The 21,978-nt window shown below is 47.8% G+C and overlaps 1 protein-coding gene across 2 annotated transcripts in view; it reads right to left on the reverse strand.

Annotated features, from left to right (window-relative positions):
• LOC144179495 (anionic trypsin-2-like) overlaps nt 1-21,526 on the reverse strand; it is a 122,530-nt gene extending 101,004 nt beyond the window's left edge. The window contains exon 1 of one of the 2 annotated variants that reach the window (XM_077707870.1): nt 21,125-21,526. In XM_077707870.1, coding sequence (XP_077563996.1) covers nt 21,125-21,363 — 239 coding nt within the window. In that variant the 5' untranslated portion in view covers nt 21,364-21,526. The remainder of the gene's footprint in view (nt 1-21,124) is intronic. The other variant, XM_077707869.1, reaches the window with a different exon arrangement.
• Between the last annotated feature and the right edge of the window lie 452 nt (nt 21,527-21,978).

Raw genomic sequence — 21,978 nt, forward strand, 5'->3', positions numbered from 1 at the left:
AGTTTTAATCACGTACCATGGAACGACCTCTACTGCAGAGCTCATTCAAGGAATTCGACGCTACAGAAGATGAATCAACGAACAAACATGGCGTGCCACTGCCAAACGAACGTGGAGGAGGTTGCGTTGTGGATACGTGTTCGTTCGAAGGCGGTGGTAGGTGGTGACTTGTTTTCTGTCAACTTGTCCTCGGGCGGTGGAATAGTGCTGTGTTCGAGGCTGTAGCGTTGTAGCATATCTTTGTATGTTCAAGGCACAGGGTGGTGGAGTGCTGAGACATGGAGAGGGAACCCTGTAGATATGTGCGTGGACAGCGGTGTGAGCCGTCTCATTTCCTTCCAGACACGCATGTCATACAGTCAAGAGAATGTAAAACTCAGTGGGTTTCGAATGCCTTTCGTAGTGCGCAGGGCTGAGTGTGCGATGCGGCCGGCGGTGTCAGGCCAACGAGCAGTTTGATAATTTGTGACAATTGTTATGATCATGAGCCGTTGTGGGTGCGAGAGCAAGGACAATTTCTTCTGTGGTTATGGTGTGTTTGGCGGTGACGTTGTTGTAAGGCTGTAATTGCGAAGGATGATTTGGGGGGCTATTTGGCAGCGTCAACGTAGCGAACTTCTGCGTTTACCTGAAGCATATGCCAAGCGCTCGGATGCGGGCTGTTAGCGACCTTGGCTGCATGCGAAGGGGTTTGTTTTTGGGTATCGTGGTGCGGGGATATAGAACCGCGAGGTCACTGCGGTATACATTGGTGGGGGTTGTAGGTATCGGGAAGTTCAAAGACAAAGCGACAGAATATTGTGCAACCAGTGGATTTAAGGTTGTGTCCTGCAATTTCGTTAACATTGTGGGCCTCGCAGAGTCCCCTCAGTCCCTCAGAGGCGTTACGGATTCCGCTTCTGAGATAATTTGGTAGTAGAGTAGATGTTGTCGGGGAAGCCATAGTGCTAATTAATAGGCTTAGGGAATGACGTTTTCCAGTTTCTGGATTTCGCTTTTTTTGTGGTAGGTGTCTGACTGATAACTGTATACGTGATGCGGTTAACTAGTTGGGCTTGACTGGGACACACGAGGTCGTTTTCTTTGAGCTTTTGTCGGCAACAAGCGACGCGTCTAACGAAATTACATATCATCTGAACAACAGCGCAAAAAAGACGGGGACAAACGAAGCAGGCAAGACGAGCGCTAACTGTAAGGGAGGCCTTGCGTCCTTTGTTCCCGTGTTTTCGCGCTGTTGTTCAGATGACACCATACCAACTCGCCTAGCTCACGACTCTTTTACACATAGCATGATTTATAATAATGTGCCTTGTGAATGATGGTAGGTTCAAATACCTGCGCCTTCCGATTTCATCGTGACTCGTAAGCCCAAGAACGCGGGTAATGAGGTTGTTTAGGATGGGAGTGGGAAGCGGTTGTCACTTACGGCCTTGCGTGCGTTTATACTATAGCACAAGAAGGGGAATGTTTTCCGGAGTTAAAGCAAGATGGTGGACTCTAGTAACTCTCGCAAAGGCATGTTTGCCTAGTTAGCGTTCACAGTAACCCTTTATCTCCTGGGCGGAAATTGACGGAGTGGTTAGTTGTTGCTACGTGGTTTAAGCGTGTATGCGGGCGAGTGGTTCAGCCAAGAAACGAACTGCTCGAGAAACGGGGTTGAAGGAGCGACCGGGGTAGGGAGAAAGCGGTGTCTCGAACAAAGGATGGGGAAATTAGAAAAAAAAGGTGAGCAGCCGGCAGTACGCTGCTTATCTGTTTATATAGGCAAAGGTTACGAAGGTGGAACGCGATCTCAGTTGTTGTGGTCTGGCGCAGTGTATGTTGAGAGCATGTCGTAGAGAGTTCGATGAAATCTTCCGATGAGACCATCATTCCCAGGGTGGTTACTGCTACTCATTTTATAACATTTGCAACTCGAAGCACTTTCTCGAGAACTTGAGGTAGGGAGGCCTTGTGTCCATCGCTTAAAAGGACGTGCGATGCACCATGACCTCTTCAGGACAAGATTGATGACTTCTTTGGCGTGCTCAAATTGCAGGGGTGAGGTTTTGCCACGCCTGGTTAAAGGATCAGCCACAGTCATAATCCAGCGGTAGCCGGCTGGTAATTACCCGCCCGCACAGATCCATTCCCCCATATTCAATGCCCAAGCGGGAACACAATTAAGCCGTTTGTCGGCGACGGGCTGTAGGTGTTGGCATTTTGCGCAGGAGGATATATACTTGCCGACGTTTGTAAAGTGCCCTGGACAAATGAAACGACTGTAAACACGGTTGTAGGATTTTTTCACAAAAACCTGGCTCACGTGCATGCCCCCTTCCACCCATACACACATACACGGGTAACAGGTGATATTCGCTGTCTTAAATGTGAAAAAAAAACTGGAGAAAATGTCTCTCCGGAAGCCCTTCAGGCTATTTGGGAAAAACAGTGGCCGAAACCTCACGCCAAGGGACCTTCGAGAATGCATTTATGTTAACAAGCATTATACATATCCGGCTAAATATCATTAACGTCCGCGGGCATATTTTTTCGGAATCTCCAAATAGACAGCGCTGCTGTAAAAAGCACGGGAATGTGTTATATCTTACGTACGAACTTCAGTGACCTAGCCACGCGATGATGGCAGCTGCACTGCGGAAAATTGCTTAAAGATAACCGCCTAATGATTCGTCCTGTGATGTACTGCCCAACTCCACATGATGCTTGCTCACATGTTGGCATCTCAAGTGCGACGCTTTGCAAAGAACGACAGCGTTGAAAGCGAAAAAGCGTGACAGTGAGCTGCAAGTAGCGGGCCTAAAACAATTCAGTGCATAGATAACAATAAAGATCACTAAAGCTCAAACGGAACCTGCGTCAAGTTTGCTTTGCATTGAGAATTAAAAAGCGCGAATCATCAAGGAGCAAAGGTCCTGGTTGACAAGTCACCTAATTTAAACAAAAAGAGTGCAATGAGGTCGGAGACAACTTCATTGAAACACCCCATCTATGAAACGCCTTTCAACGAGAACATGCATCTCCGTGATGCAGGCCTGCTGGCGTTGACTAGGAGATGCAGTGTTCCGCAGAGCTACATAATTAACATTACCCAAAGTAGTCTTTTGTCAACTACTTCTGTTCTAGACCAAACTTTCATGTAGCGTGCATGAACCTACACGGATCCGATGTCCAAGATTAGGGCTACGGGATGCGTCACTGGAAAACGGAACATGTTAAACCGGTTCATAAAGCGGGTGTCCGTAAACATCCACAAAACTACAGACCGACATCCCTCGCTAGTGTGTGTTGCAAAATGTTATAGCATGTGTTATACTCAAACCTTTTTCACCACTTACACGAGAACAATTCTTTTAACGATGCCAGGCATGAATTTCGAGCGGGTATTCGTGTGTAGCCCAGTTGGTTGAATTCTCCACGATATATTTTCTTCATTGGAGGCTGGTAAACAAGTTCATTGCATTTTATTGGACTTTAAAAAAGCGCGTAATACTGTTCCCCGCTATCTTTTACTCCTTATGATATCCTACCTTAGCCTTCCTGGTTCTGTGCTTGGCTGAGTACGGAATTATCTGTCGGCTAGCTCACAAAAAGTGGTTATCAACGGCTCCGAATCAAATCTCGCCGCTGTCACTTCGGTGGTCCCACAAGGATCTGTTTTAGGGCCACTTTTATTTCTCATTGATGTAGACATGATCCTGAACATCACATCCAAAATAAGGTTAGAAGCGGGTGATCTCGTGTTTTATAGAAACATAGAGAATGACGTTGATGCTTCCTCCTTACAGTGTGACCTTGACCGGATCCTTGCCTGGGGCCATAAGTGACACATGGACCTTAATCCACAAAAATGTAGTCATTTAAACTGCAGCAGAAAGCGGGTTAACATTATCCAAAACTACCACTTATATAACGTTCCCATCGGAAAAGTACATCACGCAAAGTATCTAGGGGTTTGCTTTTCCTCAGACCTCTCATGGAATAAACCTGTTAAGTACATCACCTTAAACGGCTTCGCACTCCGCCACTGAGAAGTCCTGCACACATCAGATGACAACGAGGTTCAACCGGCAGATAACCAGGCTGCGTGACGCCGGCTACGGGAAAAGCATCCTGGCGGCGGTGAGCAAAAGCCTACTACAGCTTTTGAAAAGAAGGAACAAGAGGGCACACGACAAATTTGCGCATTGCGTGACATGCGTGACAACTTTAAATTATGCATCAGGTTGTTTTGGTTTATTTTAAATGCTATGTAACGCGTGCGTTTTGTTACGTACTTGGAATGTACTCTTTCTGTTTGTGCATGACCTGGAATCGTTTCGAGTTTTTTTGTTGTTATTGTTGGTTTTGTTTTCTTTTTTTAGGTATCGTTTGAGTTCTATTCAACCTTATGTAAATGTTTGAATCTTCTATTCTAAGCACTGTGTATCGCGTGTCTTTTGTTGCGTGCTTGACGTTACGTTTTTCTGCAATACCGTCTACGCTGAAGTGCAGGGGGGGGGGGGGCAGAGGCCTTGTCGGCATTCCGCCTACATCTCTGCCCCCCTCACGGATAGCACCCGTGGAAACAATTCAGTTCTGAAAGGAAATACGGTGGTAGTTCCCTACGTGCATGGCTTAGCAGTCAGGCAATTTGTGTTCGTTGTGTGCAGTATCCCCAACAAGGCGTATCAAATCTGGCGACGTGTAAATAACGAACCATGAAGGGAGACATGCACCACGAATCACCGAACAAGGTACGCCGAATGCCATACCGCAGTCGTATACAGCACCCCATTAGCATGCGGAAACGTCTACCTAGGACAAACCCGAAGGTTTGCCCTACGTGGCGGGGCACGAGACCCGACGGGGCATGAGAACATTCCGCCTCACTCAAGACAACGTCCTCAGGGTACCTACCATTCCATTGCCGCACTTGCCCCAAACGCACCGCGCATTTTGACGATATCGATGGGCTTTGTAAAAAAAATTGGCCGCGTATCTGTTCCTTTCGCTGCAAATTTCGACAAAACACGATAGTCTTTGTCGACATTTGCCAAGTAAATGCCTCCCTTCGCTTTCCCGCTCGCCTCTCATGTTGTTCCTCTTGCGTGACGCTCCTCGCAGGGTAAGCACGCTAAAGGTTTGCTCAAGTTAATTTAAATTTACCGCGTTCCACTACTCCAGGCCGGGTGCCTTGATGCCAGTAATGCCGTTAGGCGGAGACGCGCGTGAATCGAGGCGCCCTACTTCAACGTTTATAGTACCGCGTTGTCCTAGTTCACGTGCGTTCCAAGCAGAACGTGGAACCTATCTAGTGGAACCTTTTGTTACTGTTGCCGCTTGAGTTCTTAAAATGCCGCCAGAAACTTCAGTGGTGCGGGCGACAGCTGGCGACAATATTATTTTTTGTGCAGTGGATGTTGTATTTAATTTCGCAAAAATCAAGCATCCATGAATTTTTTTATAAACAGACACTAAATATCCCTTGTGTATTAATTTTCTGTCTTATCTTTGCGTAATGTCTTGTTGTTGTTCAACCATCTTGGCAAGCATGAACATATAAACCGACTTAGACGTTTAGATTTGGCTGTGAGTATATAAAACTGTACGCCTCGAGCGCTGCCTGTCGGGGCGCCACTGAAATCCCCCTAGCGGGCCGTTACGAAAGTAGTCGAGGGCGTCTCCGGCCCGCTCACCACTGTCGCCGCTGCTTTCGCGACACGTCCGCGACTGAGATTTACCGTTTGTATGCGTTGTAAATACGTATTTATATGGAGCAGTCATTCTGTTCGCAAATGCGGTGTATTCACGAGAGTGTAAACGTTTATGACGTGATCTTACTGCTGTACATTCAGTCCGTGTAAGCGCCAGGCGTGTGTCACAGGCCGGCGTCGCGAAACAGGCATATGCATGGAGCTGATTGTAATTCCACTGCCCCAAAATTTACTGCAGCAGAAACAGTATCTTCGTAAGCAGGGCTTCTTCAGATGGTCATGCTACGGTTATTTACTACGACGTAAATTGGTTTTGTGTGCTTACATAATCTATCAGAGCACTCATACCTAATCCCGCCAGTTACGCTTCATACCTCTGATATTGATCACTACCCTTGACAAGCCAGTGTGGCATAAATTTCCCGAACATTTTACGAAATAAGTGCCATGGATAATGCAAGATTTTACGCGGGCATCAGCACACGACAAAAAGATTAATGCTGGGTCACTTTGTTGCGAGGTGACCGTTCGCAATCGATTGTATATCTTTCGCGAGCAGCGCAGAGATGGGTGTATAGCCATTATGCGGTGGTCTGAAAACCCGTTTGTCTTCCTTCTACAGTTCCTTGGATTGCTGGGCCCCCTTTTTGCCGAACCTTCCGATCTGCAAGTGGGAGATGCGCATGCGCTGCACCCTGCGACCAGCCTCATCTTGCCTTGCCGGCCATCAACTGCACTCCCGGACCACCTGCCTCTGCAGCTATCAGCCACGTGTGCATCACTGATACAGAAGTCGTCCAGGCGGCGCCGTTGCGGATTTCGGCTATATATGAGCGTCCTGTCCACTCCTAAGCCACTGGGCACGGTGGCACAACCAGTATGCGGTGGTCTGAAAACTCGTTGACTTCCTTTTACAGGTGAACAAACGTTACGGAAAATGCTTCCGCTAAAGCGACCCGTTCTTACTTGTGCTGCCATGCCCATGGTCTTCTGGTGTGTCTTACGATGTTTCTGGCTTGTTGCGACAATTGCTCCTTCTTGGCGGAGACATTGAGACAAACCATGGTCCTGATTTGGCTAAAATTGTTAAACCGGAAAGTATAGCTGACATAAAGGACATAAAAGAAAAGCGATAAACTGATATAGAGAAAAAATTGGACACCTTGGCGAATCTGGAGGTCAAAGTTGCTGCTTTCCAAACTCAAATAGCTTCTATGAGTACCCTAATTCAGCAACTTGCAAAGCATGTTGATCAGCTCGAAAACCATAGTATAAGATCGAACCTGATAGTGTACGGCTTACCGGAAAATGAAAACGAGATTAGTGACACACTTGAACATGCTGTCAACAAAGAAGTAATTCAAGACATACTGGAGCTTGAACCAATTAATATTGAGCGCATCCATCGAATAGGTAGCCCAGCACAAAACAAAGTTAGAGCAGTTATTTTTAGTCTGCAAGACGCAAACGACAAGATCTCAATTCTTAAGCAAGGATCTAAGCTAAAAGATTCAGATTTCTCCATTAGTGAAGATTTATCCCTTAGAGTGAGAGACATCAGTCGTAAACTGTGGTCAAGTTAGAAAACGAACCGCGACAAAAAAGAAAAAGTGTCGTCAGTTTTCGACAAACTATTCATCAATAGCAACGTTTAGACTTGGGATACCGAAAAAGATGAACGCATACTCCTACGAAAAAACGACGAACGAAAGCCAAATGGTCCAGTGACGAGACAACAAGCACATGCACTAAACCACGCATCATGAACAAATATATTCCCACAAGGCCAATCAACCAAAAAACCAGGAGCACCCCTAACAGTAATGCGAACCCAACCAAAGAAAAGCAACTGCGCCTGCTGAACCTGAACGCTCGTACTCTAAAAAATAAAAACTCCCACCTCCCCTCGCGGGAACCCCTGTGTAGATGCGACGCATAGGCGGAGCGGCGAGGGACCGCGTTTTATAGCGCGCATAACGTTGAGAGGACTGCTTAAGCCGGTCCCAGTCGATGACGACGTTGGCGTACTTGTAAAGCGGCGTGGACTCTAGGTGTTTGAGCCAAGCGTGGATGTTGCTTCGCCGGAGAACGGCACACCGGTTATATGCGCAGCGCGCCCGAAGGAGAGGAAACCGCGGAAGAGAGAGTACTGCACATGCGCCGGCCCCAGCGCGTCTGCCGCGGCTATGACGCAACGTGCCGCGGCTATGACGCAACACAATCCAACACAATCCACTTTAATCCAATCCCAATCTAATCCAAGCTAAGCCAAGCCAAGTTAAGCCAATCCAATCCAATTCAAGCCAACCTAATCCAATCCAATCCAATGCCCCTCGCGAGAGAGTGTTCGCTATCGGAGAGGAGAGTGGGTGAGCGGCGGAGAGCGCAGCTGGCGCGGCGAGGAGAATGAGGGAGGGGCGGACAACGCCGACGACGCCCGAGGGACAAGGCGAGTGAATGAGCTGCTCTGCATCTAAAACTGACCAGCTTGAAATTATCTTGCTACAAAATGACCCACACATTGTCGTAGTGACAGAAACTTGGCTCCGAAGTGATATAACTGATGATAGAGTCTTCACTGCGTCGTATCAGATAATACGTAAAGACAGAGCTTCCAGTGGCGGGGCGTAGCCGTTCTTCTAAAGAACAATATACAGGCCGTTTTGTTGCCTGATATCGACGAACCTGAATGCTTGGGCATACAGGTTTTGCGTTTGGGGTACTATTTCGTTCTTTACGCGCTTTACAGGCCTCCTGACTCCTCGTCGCAATATCTAACTAGACTTGGAGAGCACATGTCAAAATATCTGAACAGCAAAATTTTTCTGGTTGGAGATTTTAACCTTCCAGGGAATGACTGGAAACAGTTGATGGTGGGTTCATAATTTTTGAAACACACAAACATACAGTTTAATATAATGCTTACACATAACTTATTACAAGTTGTAAACGAACCGACTCGTGTACAGGGCCCCCGTAGTTCTCTTTTGGATCTTGTATTTATTCCCCGCGATTTTGACAAATATTCTCTTGCAATAAAACCAGGAATATCTGACCACCACTTAGTATGCGTTACTGTACCCCTTCTCAAGTTAAGCTCCCAAGATAAGTCCACGACACGGTGTTTCGAAGATTACTCACGAGCTAATGACAAATCTGTGCATGAACATCCAGAAATATGTCTTGCTAATTTCGATGGGGATGGCGTTTACCTATGGGACCGGTATAAGGACATGTGCCATTACTGCCTTGAAAACTTCATACCGAGCAAGCGCAAAAAAATTCACAAGCGTGCACTCTTGGATAACACGTAAAATCCTTCATTTGAAATGCAAACTCAAAAGATTAGAGAAGAATGCACAGCCTGACATCATCAGAGAGTTTAAAAATGTTTTGCAAAACACCGTGTTCTGCTCCAAGGACTGGTACTTTCAAACGCTCCTGCTAAACTTCATGAAAAATGATCCTGATAAATTTTGGCATTACATTACTGACAAAAAGCAGCCTTTAAGGCAAATGAATGTCGACGGTGATGGAATTTCTGACCCTGGAATCATTGCTGAGCATTTTAATCATTATTTTCACAGTGTGATTTCTCCTACGCGAACTTATCCACTGTTAATACCAGATCCTGGCATTTATGACGCTGATTTTGTATCTTAATCTGGTGTACTATCTATGCTGTTAAATTTGAAAACCAAGTCTTCTTGTGATCCAGACCAAATTCCAAGCGTCTTTTTACGCAGATATGCCGAATTACTTGCTATGTTTCTGGTTGTAATATTTCGGACTTTTTTGTCCACTCGGAAGCTACTGAGTTACTGGAAGATGGCTCTGATTGTTCCGTTTTTAATAAAGGTGACCGGTCTAGCTTTCAAAATTACCGTCTGATATCTCTAACGTCCCAGTGCTGCAAAATCATTGCCAAGCAGATTCTTGAATTACTAGACGAAATGCAGCCCTGATAAATTTTCAGCATGTTTTTAGAGAAGGTTATTCCACGGCCACCCAATTGGTGACAATAATTCATTCGTTTGCAGCGTGTCTTGACAACAATGGCCAAATTGATGTTATATTTTTAGATTTCAAAAAAGCTTTCGACAAGGTACCACATAAAAAATTAATAGTAAAACTTTAAAACATTCGCATCCTGGATATTTTTGTTTCTTGGATCGCAGCCTACCTATCCAACCGCCAACAGCTTGCAAAAATTAACGAAGAACAATCTCGGTGTCTTCCTGTCACCTCTGGGGTTCCACAAGGTAGTGTTTTGGGACCATTGCTTTTTCTGTTGTATATTAACGATTTAGTAACTGTTGTTGACCCTACTGTTCAAATTCGATTGTTCGCTGACGACTGTGTATTGTTTCGAGAAGTCACAAGTACTAATGATCAGAACGAACTCGACAAAAACATTGAAAACGTGCGTAAGTGGTGTTGTAGAATGGGGAATGGAATTAAATTAGGAAAACAGTGTATATCTTTGTGTTACAAGAAAGAAAAAACCCCATTGAACACGTGTATAAATTAGGAGCGTCTTCACTCACACAGGTTGACAGCTATAACTACCTCGGCGTTACATTAACAAACAACTTATCATAGAACTTGAACATAGATAATATTTGCTCGTCTGCCTTCAGGAAATTATGCTCCTTAAGATATCAGCTCCGAAATTCTGCTCCAAACGTTAAGCTTCTTAGTGATTTTTTCTTTCGTTAGGCCTAAGCTGGTATATGCGAGTATCGTGTGGGACCCCCATACTAAACACAACATTAGGAAACTTGAAAGGATTCAGCGGGAGGCCATTCGGTATGTTTATTCTCGGTTTTTGCGAACGGACTCCCTCTCAGACCTAATGCTAATAATATTCCTTCCCTTCAGGATCGTAGAAAGAAGTCCCGCCTTTATTTTGTCTCTTTTATATAATCGCAAAGTTGCCCTTGCTCCAACCCCTTTTTTTTCTCCCTTAAACACAAGACCGACACGACATCACCAACAAAACGCACGAACTCCGTACTTTGCGAGAACGGACACATTCAATCTTTTGGTTTTCCCACGCACTTTCAGACTGGAACCAGGTAACCGAATGAAGTCCTTTCGATACTGGGTAACTGTGCATTGTTTTTTTTTGTGCATATTTTATTGTATTGCTTTTTGCATTGTACGATGCCCTCCTGCTTGGACCGAAGTGTGGTCCGCAGTATGTATAAAATAAATAAATTATCCGCGGCCGCGACTACACGCTTCCTTGAAGCGTAGTCATACGACACACGGAGCCTGCAAAATCTAGCACGAACTGAAATCAGAGGGCCTTATCGGATACTACGCTTTTTCAACAACACCTTTTAACGCTAGTTAACTTACTGTATTCTTCAAAAAATGCGTCCGCTAAGTGATCAGTTATTCGTTGAAGTCGAAAAGTAGAAAAATTAAAGCAAAGTGAACGCTCACCTTGTGTGTGTTATTACTAAAACGTTTGTTGCTTGATTTCACCCTACATTGTACACGCCGGTCTCAATAAGTGTTTATTAAGTCAGTGTACACAACGGTAGTTAAGCGCCCCCTCCCCTCCCCCTCCCTCATGTTTTGTGAAACAAAGAGTTCATTTCGAATCTAGTTGGTCCGGTGAGTCCTACATTGCTTAAGTTTCGACAAACCTCTTTAGCACTTCCGAAGCTGCACTGCGTTTTTTCATTCCCGTACCAGCTGTTCTGCTTCTTACAGACTTGGCAGACCAGCTATTTTTCCGTGGTTTCATTAACTTTCCTTGGTCCTTGCTGTAAGGCGTGAGTAGGCACATATTTAACGAACCACAGCCTTGGAATAGGCTTAACATTTGCGCGTGGCTTATATTCCCATAAAAGGCAAAATTATTGTCCGGTATTGGGTAATCACACCACCGAAACACATTTTTCTACGGCGTGTATATTTCATACAAAGCCACATTCGTTGTCCGCGCTGCAGAACGAAACACACCTCTCACTGCCAGTATAAGATCTAACTGAGGGGGCAATAGAATTCACTCGTTCCTGAAGTATTCGGAGGTGACATTGGTTACATGCTGCTGCCGTCGCCGACGCCCATAGGCCTCCTGCGCTGCCCAGGGGGCGCTGCGCAAGCGGCTTCCGGGCAGTACTTCCGGGTAGTACAAAGCTGCGCGGGTCCCATAGGATCCCGTGTTTACAGAAGCAAAATGAGCTCGACGCTCCCGATTATTTTGCGACGTGGTCACCAGCTCATCCCCGACGCGTCCGATATATTTCAGCGATCAACTTGGCATTAGGGGAAAAAGCTTTGCAGCGCTAAACACGTTTAGAGCGCCGACGAAAATGCGGGGACCGTGACGGCGTCTGCTGCTCGCAAGTTCACCGATCGATGGTCGTACGAAGTGAGATTTTAAGTGAACTTTCTAATTTAAGCTAATACTCTAGGTGACAAATTCTCAAAAACAGCCGATCAAAAAAGAAGAGTGACGCAATCGGCGATGATCTCGCTTTAAAAAGCCAGCGAGTCCGGCGGACCGCATGCTTGCCTGCTGCGGTGCGCCGCTCTTTTGCGTACCTGCACACTATGCGTGCACTTTCATTAAACAGTGCTCGTTTGCGTCGCCGTTACGAATACATGGTGCAGTGTTAGCTTGCCGTTTTGTTGCGTGTCTCTGTGACAAAATGCCGCGACCGTCAGAAGCGTGAAATCTGTTTTGCGATTCCGAAATTAGTGGCCCTAAAACAAAGTGGTCGGGTGAACTAAGAGGCCGCTCGCTTTCCTTGTTTGCTCTCACTTTACTTAATTACGCTCTTACAGCATACATTCCCAGTTCGCACTTAATAGCCTAGAATGAGGGTCAGCAACGGCCGAGTTCCATGCAGCCGACACGGCGGAGGGCTGGACGGTAAATCGGGTGGGAGGAGCAGGGGGCTTTGAATGCAAAGAAAAAAAATTCAGCGAATTTCTCATAATATTTGACAATATTATGGCGAAGTGTGGAGATGGGGGGCAATTCAACAGGAGGACGCCAATTCTCTGTTCTTGTCTCGCTGTCTAACTCCATTTGAAGTCAAAACTGGCGTGCCGGCGTTCAGAGTGGACGACCCCTGCACTAGAAAACCAACAGTCAGTGATGATCGTATGTACGAAAGAAAATTTCCGAAAGATATACGAAAGAAAAATACGAAAGAAAATTTCCGCTTGTTTCAAAGGCGGTGCCAGGCCAGCAGTGTCGATCAGCTGAGTCGGCTGCGCAATTCTTGCGTTCGCTTGCATGCTCCCGCTGAAGCAACCTTTTGCAGTTACCTCAGGATATAGGGTGAGCAGCGTTCCATGTTTATGCTACTCGTGAACTTTCCTTAAACTAACTGTCGTCAAACAGTTAAGCCACCCGACCTGGCGAACTGTCCCACGCCGCGACCACCACGACAGCTCGCTCAAAAGAAAGCCGACAAATCAGTTTCTTTTAGCGGATATTATTTTGTTTAGCCTCTGCAACTATTTTAAGGGTTATTTCATACAGTATGCAGTCATTTAAACACGCCACAAAGCGCCACAACCAACTTTCACTCTGGCTTGTAATTGAAAACACATGGAGGGCGGCGAGGGTCGTCTGCTTTTGTACTACCCAGAGGCGTCGGCCGCTAGGGGCGCTGCATGTCGCCAAAACTCCAGCGCAGGAGGCCTATACGAGTGGCATAGAAGCGCGTACAACCGTGTCCCCCGATAGATCTCGTTAGCGTTCGAGCACTCTTCCAAGACGCAGCTGTTTTTTGAAGTGCCCTAAATGTACTATTTGCTCACAGACGTCACCATAACAAGTTGTGTCGGGCGCGGAAAAGCAAAAAGACGCGAAAGAGAACCAAAACCCTGCATAAGCCCCTGTCAGCCAGGCCGTATTTGCGACTCTGTGTTTGTGCCCGCCACTTAGCGGCCGTCGCGAGAATCGCCCTAATCAGGTACGGTTGCGAACGTCCCCATGGCGCACCGCACTTGTTTGTCGTCGTAATTGCGTAGTTGGCGTGATATCGTTGAAAGAAGGCCCGAAGACGATAAAGCGGACGTGTAAAAAGTTTAGTTGCGTCCCCGTCGATGTGTCGGCACGATGGAAGTACAGCAGTGGATACTTTTACCGCTTCCCGCAAGAAGTCGACGGCGCGCCTCGAGAGGCATTGTGGAGACGGGACCTACGCATTAGAAAAAAGTGACGCACGTCAAGCATGTTTGCTCAAAGCACTTCCCTCAAGACGACCACTACCTTCCAGGTCAGCAGCCACTTGATTTTTCATTGTAGCGGAGCCACATTGCATGCGCGCGGTGTACTTTCTGTAGGCGCGCTTCCCCGTGTGCTCTGCTCGAGCATGTATTTTTTAGGCGCTAAAGATATGTGTTGGGTGCTAATTATGTCAAGATTATTTTTTTAAATGAAGCCTTGATTTCGATTAGCTGGGAACATCGTTTTTTAATCAGCACTTGAAGCGGACCTCAAATGCGCATCTGCGCCGCCGATCCCCCCCGCGCAGCTCGACGTACTTGACGTTCAAGTCAGTGACGCTGAAGTCAGTGAATGGCAGGACTCCCGCAGCTTTGACAGCTCCAAACAGCCAGGGCACGCTGTTATCTTATCTGCGCACGCTGTGCGGCCTTTTTTTTTTACTTTTATCGCATGTGAGCTTCTAGTTTAGTCGTTTTCCGGGAGTACGTTGGGCATGTTCCGAACTCCATCAGTGATCCGCGTGCCTGTTAACCAACTACACTCGGATACAACTCAAGAAAAGTGCGGCTTTTCCTCATCAAAGGACCCCCTTCCAGCCAATGGTGTCGCCGTATCAACGTGACGTCGCGGTAGACCGCCTCCACGCCGCGCTCACGGAAGAAATCACAAAAAATGTTCTTCCGCGCTTCCGGACTTCTACCAAAATGGCCGCCTCCGCTGTTCGCGTCAAACCGTCGGCGTCGTCGGGCTCTCTGAGGACGATTTTTAGTGCCGTTCAGTCGTATTCATTGTTTGCGTGTTGTGTGCAGTGTTCTTAACATGCTCGGTAATGACAATCGCTACGGTGTTTTTTCTTCTGCTTTGTGAGCGCTCGCGTTGCCGGTAAGCAGCCGCCGCTGCAGTTACTGCAGTACGCTGTATGATACGAAGCTGTCGTCGTCATCCTGTGCGGGCGTTTGGCCTTGAGCGTGAAGTACCGTTCTACCGTTTAGTACCTCCTGTGTCTGTGCTACCCACGTTATCGCACCAGTGTCTGCGACAGGGGGCGATAACTCCTTGTTTATTTCTCGTAGATTACGCCAGCAAGTTATTAACGCCATGGACAGTACGCACGGGGCGAAACGCAAGCCACGCGACGGCGCGCGCTACATTTCGTTAAAGCATATATGTCGAGCCGTGTGTCCCAAGTCCATGTCGGGCGCAAGCGTATTCGCCCAAATTGTGATCAAGTTGCCAAATACAAGAAGCAGAATTTTCGCACTTTTTGACCGTGAATGCGTACGAGCTGTAGCTTAGCTACGTGATGGGATTTAATAGGCCACCTTTTCTATTTTTTTTCTCGGTTACGCTGAGATACCATTGTTAAATGTGTTAATTGACACAAGTATGTTTTTGTCGCCTGTTTTTTGTTGGAGTGCCTTAAGTTGTTGTTTCGGACAAAAACCTTTGTGAATTAAATACGAATAGGCATCTGCTTTGAGTTTGCATTGTCTATGATAATTAAGATTCCACAGGAGTGTTACCACTGTAAGTTCAATTTCATTGTCCCGTTTATGCTTTGTGAATGAGCTGTGGTTCGCGATAGTGACATTGCATTAGCTAGATTTCACCGGTATGACCAGCTGCAACAATGCATGTGAAGACATGAAACGCAGCACTGAAATCAAATAAACCACCTTTTAGCTTTTTCTACACATGCGCATGCATATTGTTCACCAAATCAAATTCTTGCATGAGATGTGCATTATTGAAGCTATATAGACACTGCCCGCCTTGTGTTTGTCTCTTAAGTAAGAAGCTGCTGCTGCAATGGTCATCTGCATGCACGTGCTCTAAATTCAAAATAGAGCATTCAGGGTGGAAAACAGCTCAGCATTTCATCCATTCTCACTGTTGCGTCACAAGTGGCCGCTGGAGCGAGAAGCTCGCTGCTCCAAGTCAAATAGCAAGCTGCTGCTTGCCACAGGACTGTTCGCAACTCAACTCGTGCAATGTCTACACATATATTAGGAGTGTAAATCACAATGACAGAACATGAATTGATGCCCACTTCATAACACAGGCAATGAAGTCTGTTTGAAGGGTTACGTAGTGATCTGCACTGATTGATGACATGTCGGTTGAGTTGATGCATGGAACCACACATATGGTACACATCGCTGCACTGAAACTGGTCAATGCATATCATACTTTTCTTGCTACGCAAAGGCAAAATGGGATCATATGTTCAGGAGGAAATTTATAATCTCGCCAAATATGCACTACATGAAATAATTCCCATACATGGGAGGATCGATTGAAACCAACCTTGTTTCCCCTTCCCAAAGCTTTGGGGATTGTTTTTAACATTGTGATTCTGCATTTTATCCAGTGGAGTAGGCAACAGATAAAACCTATTTATCCTAAGTCGTGCGTAAGACAGCAGATAGCTAAATAGAATCAAATTAGAAATAAAACACCGAAGCAACGTTTCTTGTCCTCACTGCTGTATCCTGTCAGATTTGGCTCAGACAGCTAAACAGACGCACTGCTGAATTATGCATAGCAAATGAAACGAGCAATAAGACACTTAAACAGATTTATTTGTTCTCAATGTTCTACAAGAAGACAACTTGGCTCAGCCAGCCACACGGACACACAATGTTCAGTTACATGCTTTCACGTAGGCATTTAATTTGCAACTTTGTTTCTGCATCCAATACACGCATAAGTGTCCAAACAATGTAAAAAACGTGGGGTGAAAACTCGAGCTAGCGTCTTTTCCTGTAGGTGAAACTTGCCTTTATAGCCATTTATATAGTGTCGCACAAGGAGCCGTAGAGCCACACACTGCAGATGATTCTGCTTGAAGTGAATTTGCGAACTCGCTTGACTCTGCTTGCACACACCTCATGCTACACATGCGAATAGCCATCCTCCCTGTGCAGCGAAAACTATCGCATAGTGCAAGCGTGGCCCTGCTTCCAGAAAATAGTTTGGAACAGTGTGGGTTTCCTCTAGCTCGAGATGTAGAATTTTCTTTTATGGATACGTCTGCCACGCAGTGTCTGGTCAGGACTGCATTCATTCGGCCTAATTCCTGCACCACACTTGCAACAAATGCAATCAGAAACCAAGCACTGCAACAGCCTTTTCTGATTATCATAGCTACATATCAAGGCAACCAGTCCTGAGCCAGCACCACACAATACACCGCTCGGTTCACTACAGCAAATGATATCATGCATCGATTGTTGAAATAACTTGTCACCCTCACTGTCATACTGGAAAATCCCTGTCGACTCTACAACACAGCATACAACATTCAGTAATGGCAAATGAAATAAAAACCAAATACTGCAATTCCATCTTCTGATTCTCATAGCTACATATCAAAGCAATCAACCATGAACAAGTTACGCAGCACACACAGGCAGCTCAGTTAACTCCAGAAATAAGTCTTAATAACGCACACAAACAGCATGTCTGGTCTTCTCTGCTGTCTGATGGAGTTTCTTGCTCCTGCAGCTATGGAAACACACCTACTTAAGCTAAATTGCGCACTCCACACTAACTGAAAGGGGCAAAGGCGGCACTGGCGAATAGCTGGCCGCCTTACACATCTTCAAAGGACTCGATACCAGATAGGTCACTGTCGGAGTCCATGTCATCTTCATCCAGATGGATTATAATAGGTTGAACATGCGCACTTGCTCCACCGTCTCCCCTGAACTTTGTTTCAATGCTGATCACATGCTGAACTGCGTTTGCCCAGTGTTGAGCTGTTACCTTGGCAGCTTCTTCCGTCAGGAGCACCTCTACAACTGCCAGCTTAAATGTGGCATTTCTGGCTGCGACACCTCGTTTCATCTGCGCCCATATGAGCTCAATGGGATTGAGCTCACAATGGTAGGGTGGGAGCCTAAGCACAATACATCCTGCCCTTTCAGCTGCACCGTCAACACGATATTTGATGTACCGTGTCTTTACAGAGGTCACAAGGCTGAGGAGCTCCTTTTTAATTAAGCATTTTTTCATCCCAAGCAAGTCCTTTGGACGTCAGCCAGTCCTGAACGACCTGTTTGCGCGAAGACGTCGTAGGCACTGCTTCTTCCAGCCGCGAGTGGTACGAGGCATTGTCCATGACAATTACACTACCTTGTGGCAGTTGCGGCAAAACGGCGCCAAACCACCTTTCAAAGCGGGTGCCGTCCATCTCCTCGTGGTAGTCGCCGGTTTTCGTACCCCGAAAGATATCCAGGCAACCACTGACGAAGCCGTCCTCGCTGCCGATGTGCGTTACAATCAGGCGCTGTCCTTTCCCTGACGGCTGCTTCAAACCTGTCGTCAGACCACGCATGAAGGCGTCGTGGTGGGAAGCAACCGTCGTGTCCGTCCAAACAGTCGATAGCGTGTGTCCCGCATTCACCCAGGTTTCATCAAGGTAGAAGATTTTTCGACCTTCCATCCTGTACCTGGCGACGTCGTAGAGGTACTTCTGCTGCCACGCGACAATGTCGTCCCGCTCGATCAGCAGCGAGTTCCGGCCCCTCTTCTCATACCTGAACCCGATGTCATTCAGCAGGCGGCGCACAGTCCATGGCTTGAGAGGAGTAACATCGCCGCTAGCGTTGAAATCCGCAGCAATTGCCTTCACTGTCGGAATCTCATTGCTGCGAAAAAAAACGATGCACGGACGACCGCAATGCGCACTTCGTGAAGTCGTCGTACACTTCTGTGCGTCGTCTCTTTCCGGCGCTTCGCGGGCGCTTTCGGGAGGGCGTCGCAACATTTCCGTCGTTATTTTTCATCTCCTTCTTCACGTCCATCACCAAGCTCACGCTGACTCCAAGAAGATCGCTCACGGTCGCGGCCGTTTCTTCAACGCTGCGCTCTGGGTGAAGATGCCGCAAACGAACGTACGCGTTCCGGATCATCTCCCGTCCGCAGCTGCAGATGACACGGCGGCTTTTGTTTTTCTTGTACCATCGGCGTGGCGTAGATGGCAACGCACCACAATTCTCAGTCGAGAACGATGCAGCACATTCAGATGCGACTTCTTCGGGATCCATGGCGGGAAATGGGGCCGGCAATGCATAAAACCAGAAGCTGCCAGAAGCAAGCGGCTGAGGGAAAACCCGGAAGAGCAGAAATTCACCATCAGGAATATAATTGAAACTCGCTACTGCAGCTGACGATAAATTCTTTCACGCATTGCATTAAAACGGGCACATAAAAAATTTTAGCTAAGGTTTTTATCTCCGCTCAAAGTGAAGGCGCCCTTAAGAACTACATTTCGGCACGGACGCATTAAGGAAAGCGTGGCTCCGAGTGCTGCCCGCAGGGGCAATGCGGTCGGCCACGACGTCACCTTGATAGAGCGACACTATTGGCTGGAAGGGGGTGGTGGAAGTGGGGGATTAGGCGACGCCCCTTTTTTCTTGACTTGTATCCGAGTATAGTAGAAATTTGTACTTATAAATTAGCGAACGGAGCCCGCGCCCGATTATCAAAATGGTCAAACTTGGGTCTCATAGCACAAAATTACTAACTTCCGAGAAAAAAAAATGTGCCGGAAATTTAACGTGCGCCCCGAATGTCGAGCCGTTTAAAGCACAGCCCGGTTGAATAAAATCTGGCTTCACCGGCAGCTACCCAACGCCCTAGGCAATTGCGCCACGGCGTAAGCTGTTCGGTTTATAAGTTCATCCTGCACATGTAAGCTGCATGCTGTAATCGTTGGAACAACAAGCCACATATTTTTGGCAACGTTTACAGCAGTTCCGTATGCGCATAATTGCCCTAAACCGACCTTTTTCAGTACTGAGCAGGAATGTGCAATGTTTTGCATTTACATTTTCGTGTTGCCGTGGCTAAAGTCTACGGCGGAGCTCTATCACAGCCCGAACAGTGGCAGTTAAAACTGTACGTCTCACCTGTAGCAGTTGAGAAAAGCCGCAGCAAGGTGCTTGCACTTCCGAGCAGTGGTCAGGGCGGAGCTTCGGAAGCTGTTTCCGACGACGCAGCAACCTCAAGTGGCTTCCCTGACTGACGTCATCCGCGAAGAGGTTCAACACTCTTTGGGCACTTCTGTGCCATCCGAGGCACCCCGCGAGCCACAGGCGATGACCTAATCCACGGCTGTTCGTCGACCCCACCCCGCTCCAACCCGTCTACAAGAAGCTCCGCCGTACCGCCTTTCACTCTCCCCGCTGTCCCCACTGTCACCGCCGTCCACCGTACCGCCGTCCACAGCCCAAAACCAGACGCCGAGAAAGACCGACGTTTGGCCAACCGCCGATAATCGTCCGCTGTGCTACCACTGCGGAGAGGCCGATCACATCCATCGTCGTTGCCCATAAAGAGACTCGGACTGCGCGGTTTCTCCGTCGACGACCTCGCCCTCTCCCTGGGCAACGACCACGTGAGATCGACGACTACCTTTCTCAAACCAGCCGTGGCACAGCCCGTTTTAAACGTTCGCCGTCGCCCTACTCATACCAATCGCCGAACCGCCGTAGCAATGCTGACTTCTCACGTGGAAGATCCCCCAGCCCACGCAGGGGAAACTAAAAGCAACAACTTCGGGAGGTAAAGTTGCACAACGACGGTAAAATGAAAACCCTCCAACGACGCTGCGACTCGCTGAAGCGACATTGCAACATTGAAACGCAGCGACATTGCAAAAGTTCGGTAGCGCTAACACAAACAGCGACAAATCGATCGCACGGCCAGTGGACACGCTCACAACTCGTCTGAGCAGCGGAACGTCATTGCTTTGTTCCGGGACAAATGCAGCAAAACACGATCTGCACCGATTTTTATTAACCTCCCACAGAATCCGATGCGCTGACGCAGGTTTGGCATACAAAGGGATTAAAACTTCATAAGGCTTGACGGTGGGCTAGTAGGGTACGCATTATTCACACTAAAAACAGCGCAGGGACGAGGACTGAAGAAGTGACAAACTAGTGCGCTGCAGTTTGTCACTTCTTCCGTCCTCGTCCCTGCGCTGTTTTTAGTGTGATTAAAACTTCAGCCTGAAGAAATCATTTAAAACAAGTGAAAGACACTGAGCAACGAAAAAGTCGTCTTAGTGGTCAAGTTCAGTACTCTTTCCCGAGGTACCACCATAACGTACACAGTTACGGAGCTGTCGGTAGCAAGTCAGCTTTGTCAACCTATGTAGCAGGAATAACAGCTCCCCACTGCGCGGATAAAGGGGGAAAGTGAAAGAGGCCCTCACCGCTTTGAGCCACGGAGACGCCGAGCAAGGCGTTGAGCAGCAGCAGAGGGGCGAGCGGGTCGGGCATGGCCGTAGCCGGCGGGTGTCGGGGAGCCGCTGCTGCTGCGGCGCGTCCCAGCTGCAGGGTGGGAGCCCGGCGTTGGGCCCAGTCGCTCACTCCGAGCGGCTGACAGCAGTGTGGCCTGTCGGAAGGTGCGCCTACTTCGAGCTACTGGACGTGAAAAGCGCTCAGGCAGCATTACTCGACGCGGAAGCAGGTGCCGCCACAGTGGCACTGGCACGCAGTGAGCCTACCGACGGGGACGACTGTGTCGCAGCTGGCCGTGTCAATAAGCCACGATGCAAACGCACGCCCGAGACAGGCTCGGGCGCGTGGCTTTCGGCTGGCCGTCGAGAAAAATAAATCACACCGGCGAACGCCACTTCTCCCCGTCGTCCTGCTTCGACGAGCAGACCCGTCGAAGCGCGCAGCACACGATACCCTCGCTGATTCGATGACTACCAAGACTGCGCGCCGCATACGCATCGATCGCAGCAACGACTCCAGCCATCCGAAGGAGAATAGATCATGAGACATTCCACTCTGGAAACGTCGATGACCAGCGGAGCTCATTGGACTTTTTGCTTTCGCGGTGGCGACAGACATTCTTTCGCTACTGCAGTTGCAGTACGGAATGACCCCGCGCTTAACCGTTCAAGGCTGGCCGTACCGCTGTAAAAACTAGCGGCGACGACGACAACGCTGCGCCGCCGTTGTCGCGTGCTCGATCGGCCTGTCGTGCTCCATGGCCACTGCCTGCTCAGCAAGAAGCCGCCTGTAGGCAAGAAAGGAGAAACGGACGAAGGGACCCACA

The sequence above is a fragment of the Haemaphysalis longicornis genome, unplaced genomic scaffold (assembly GCF_048455015.1).
Source record: "Haemaphysalis longicornis isolate Haplotype H1 unplaced genomic scaffold, Haemaphysalis longicornis Haplotype H1 scaffold_4, whole genome shotgun sequence".
Lineage (NCBI taxonomy): Eukaryota > Metazoa > Arthropoda > Arachnida > Ixodida > Ixodidae > Haemaphysalis > Haemaphysalis longicornis.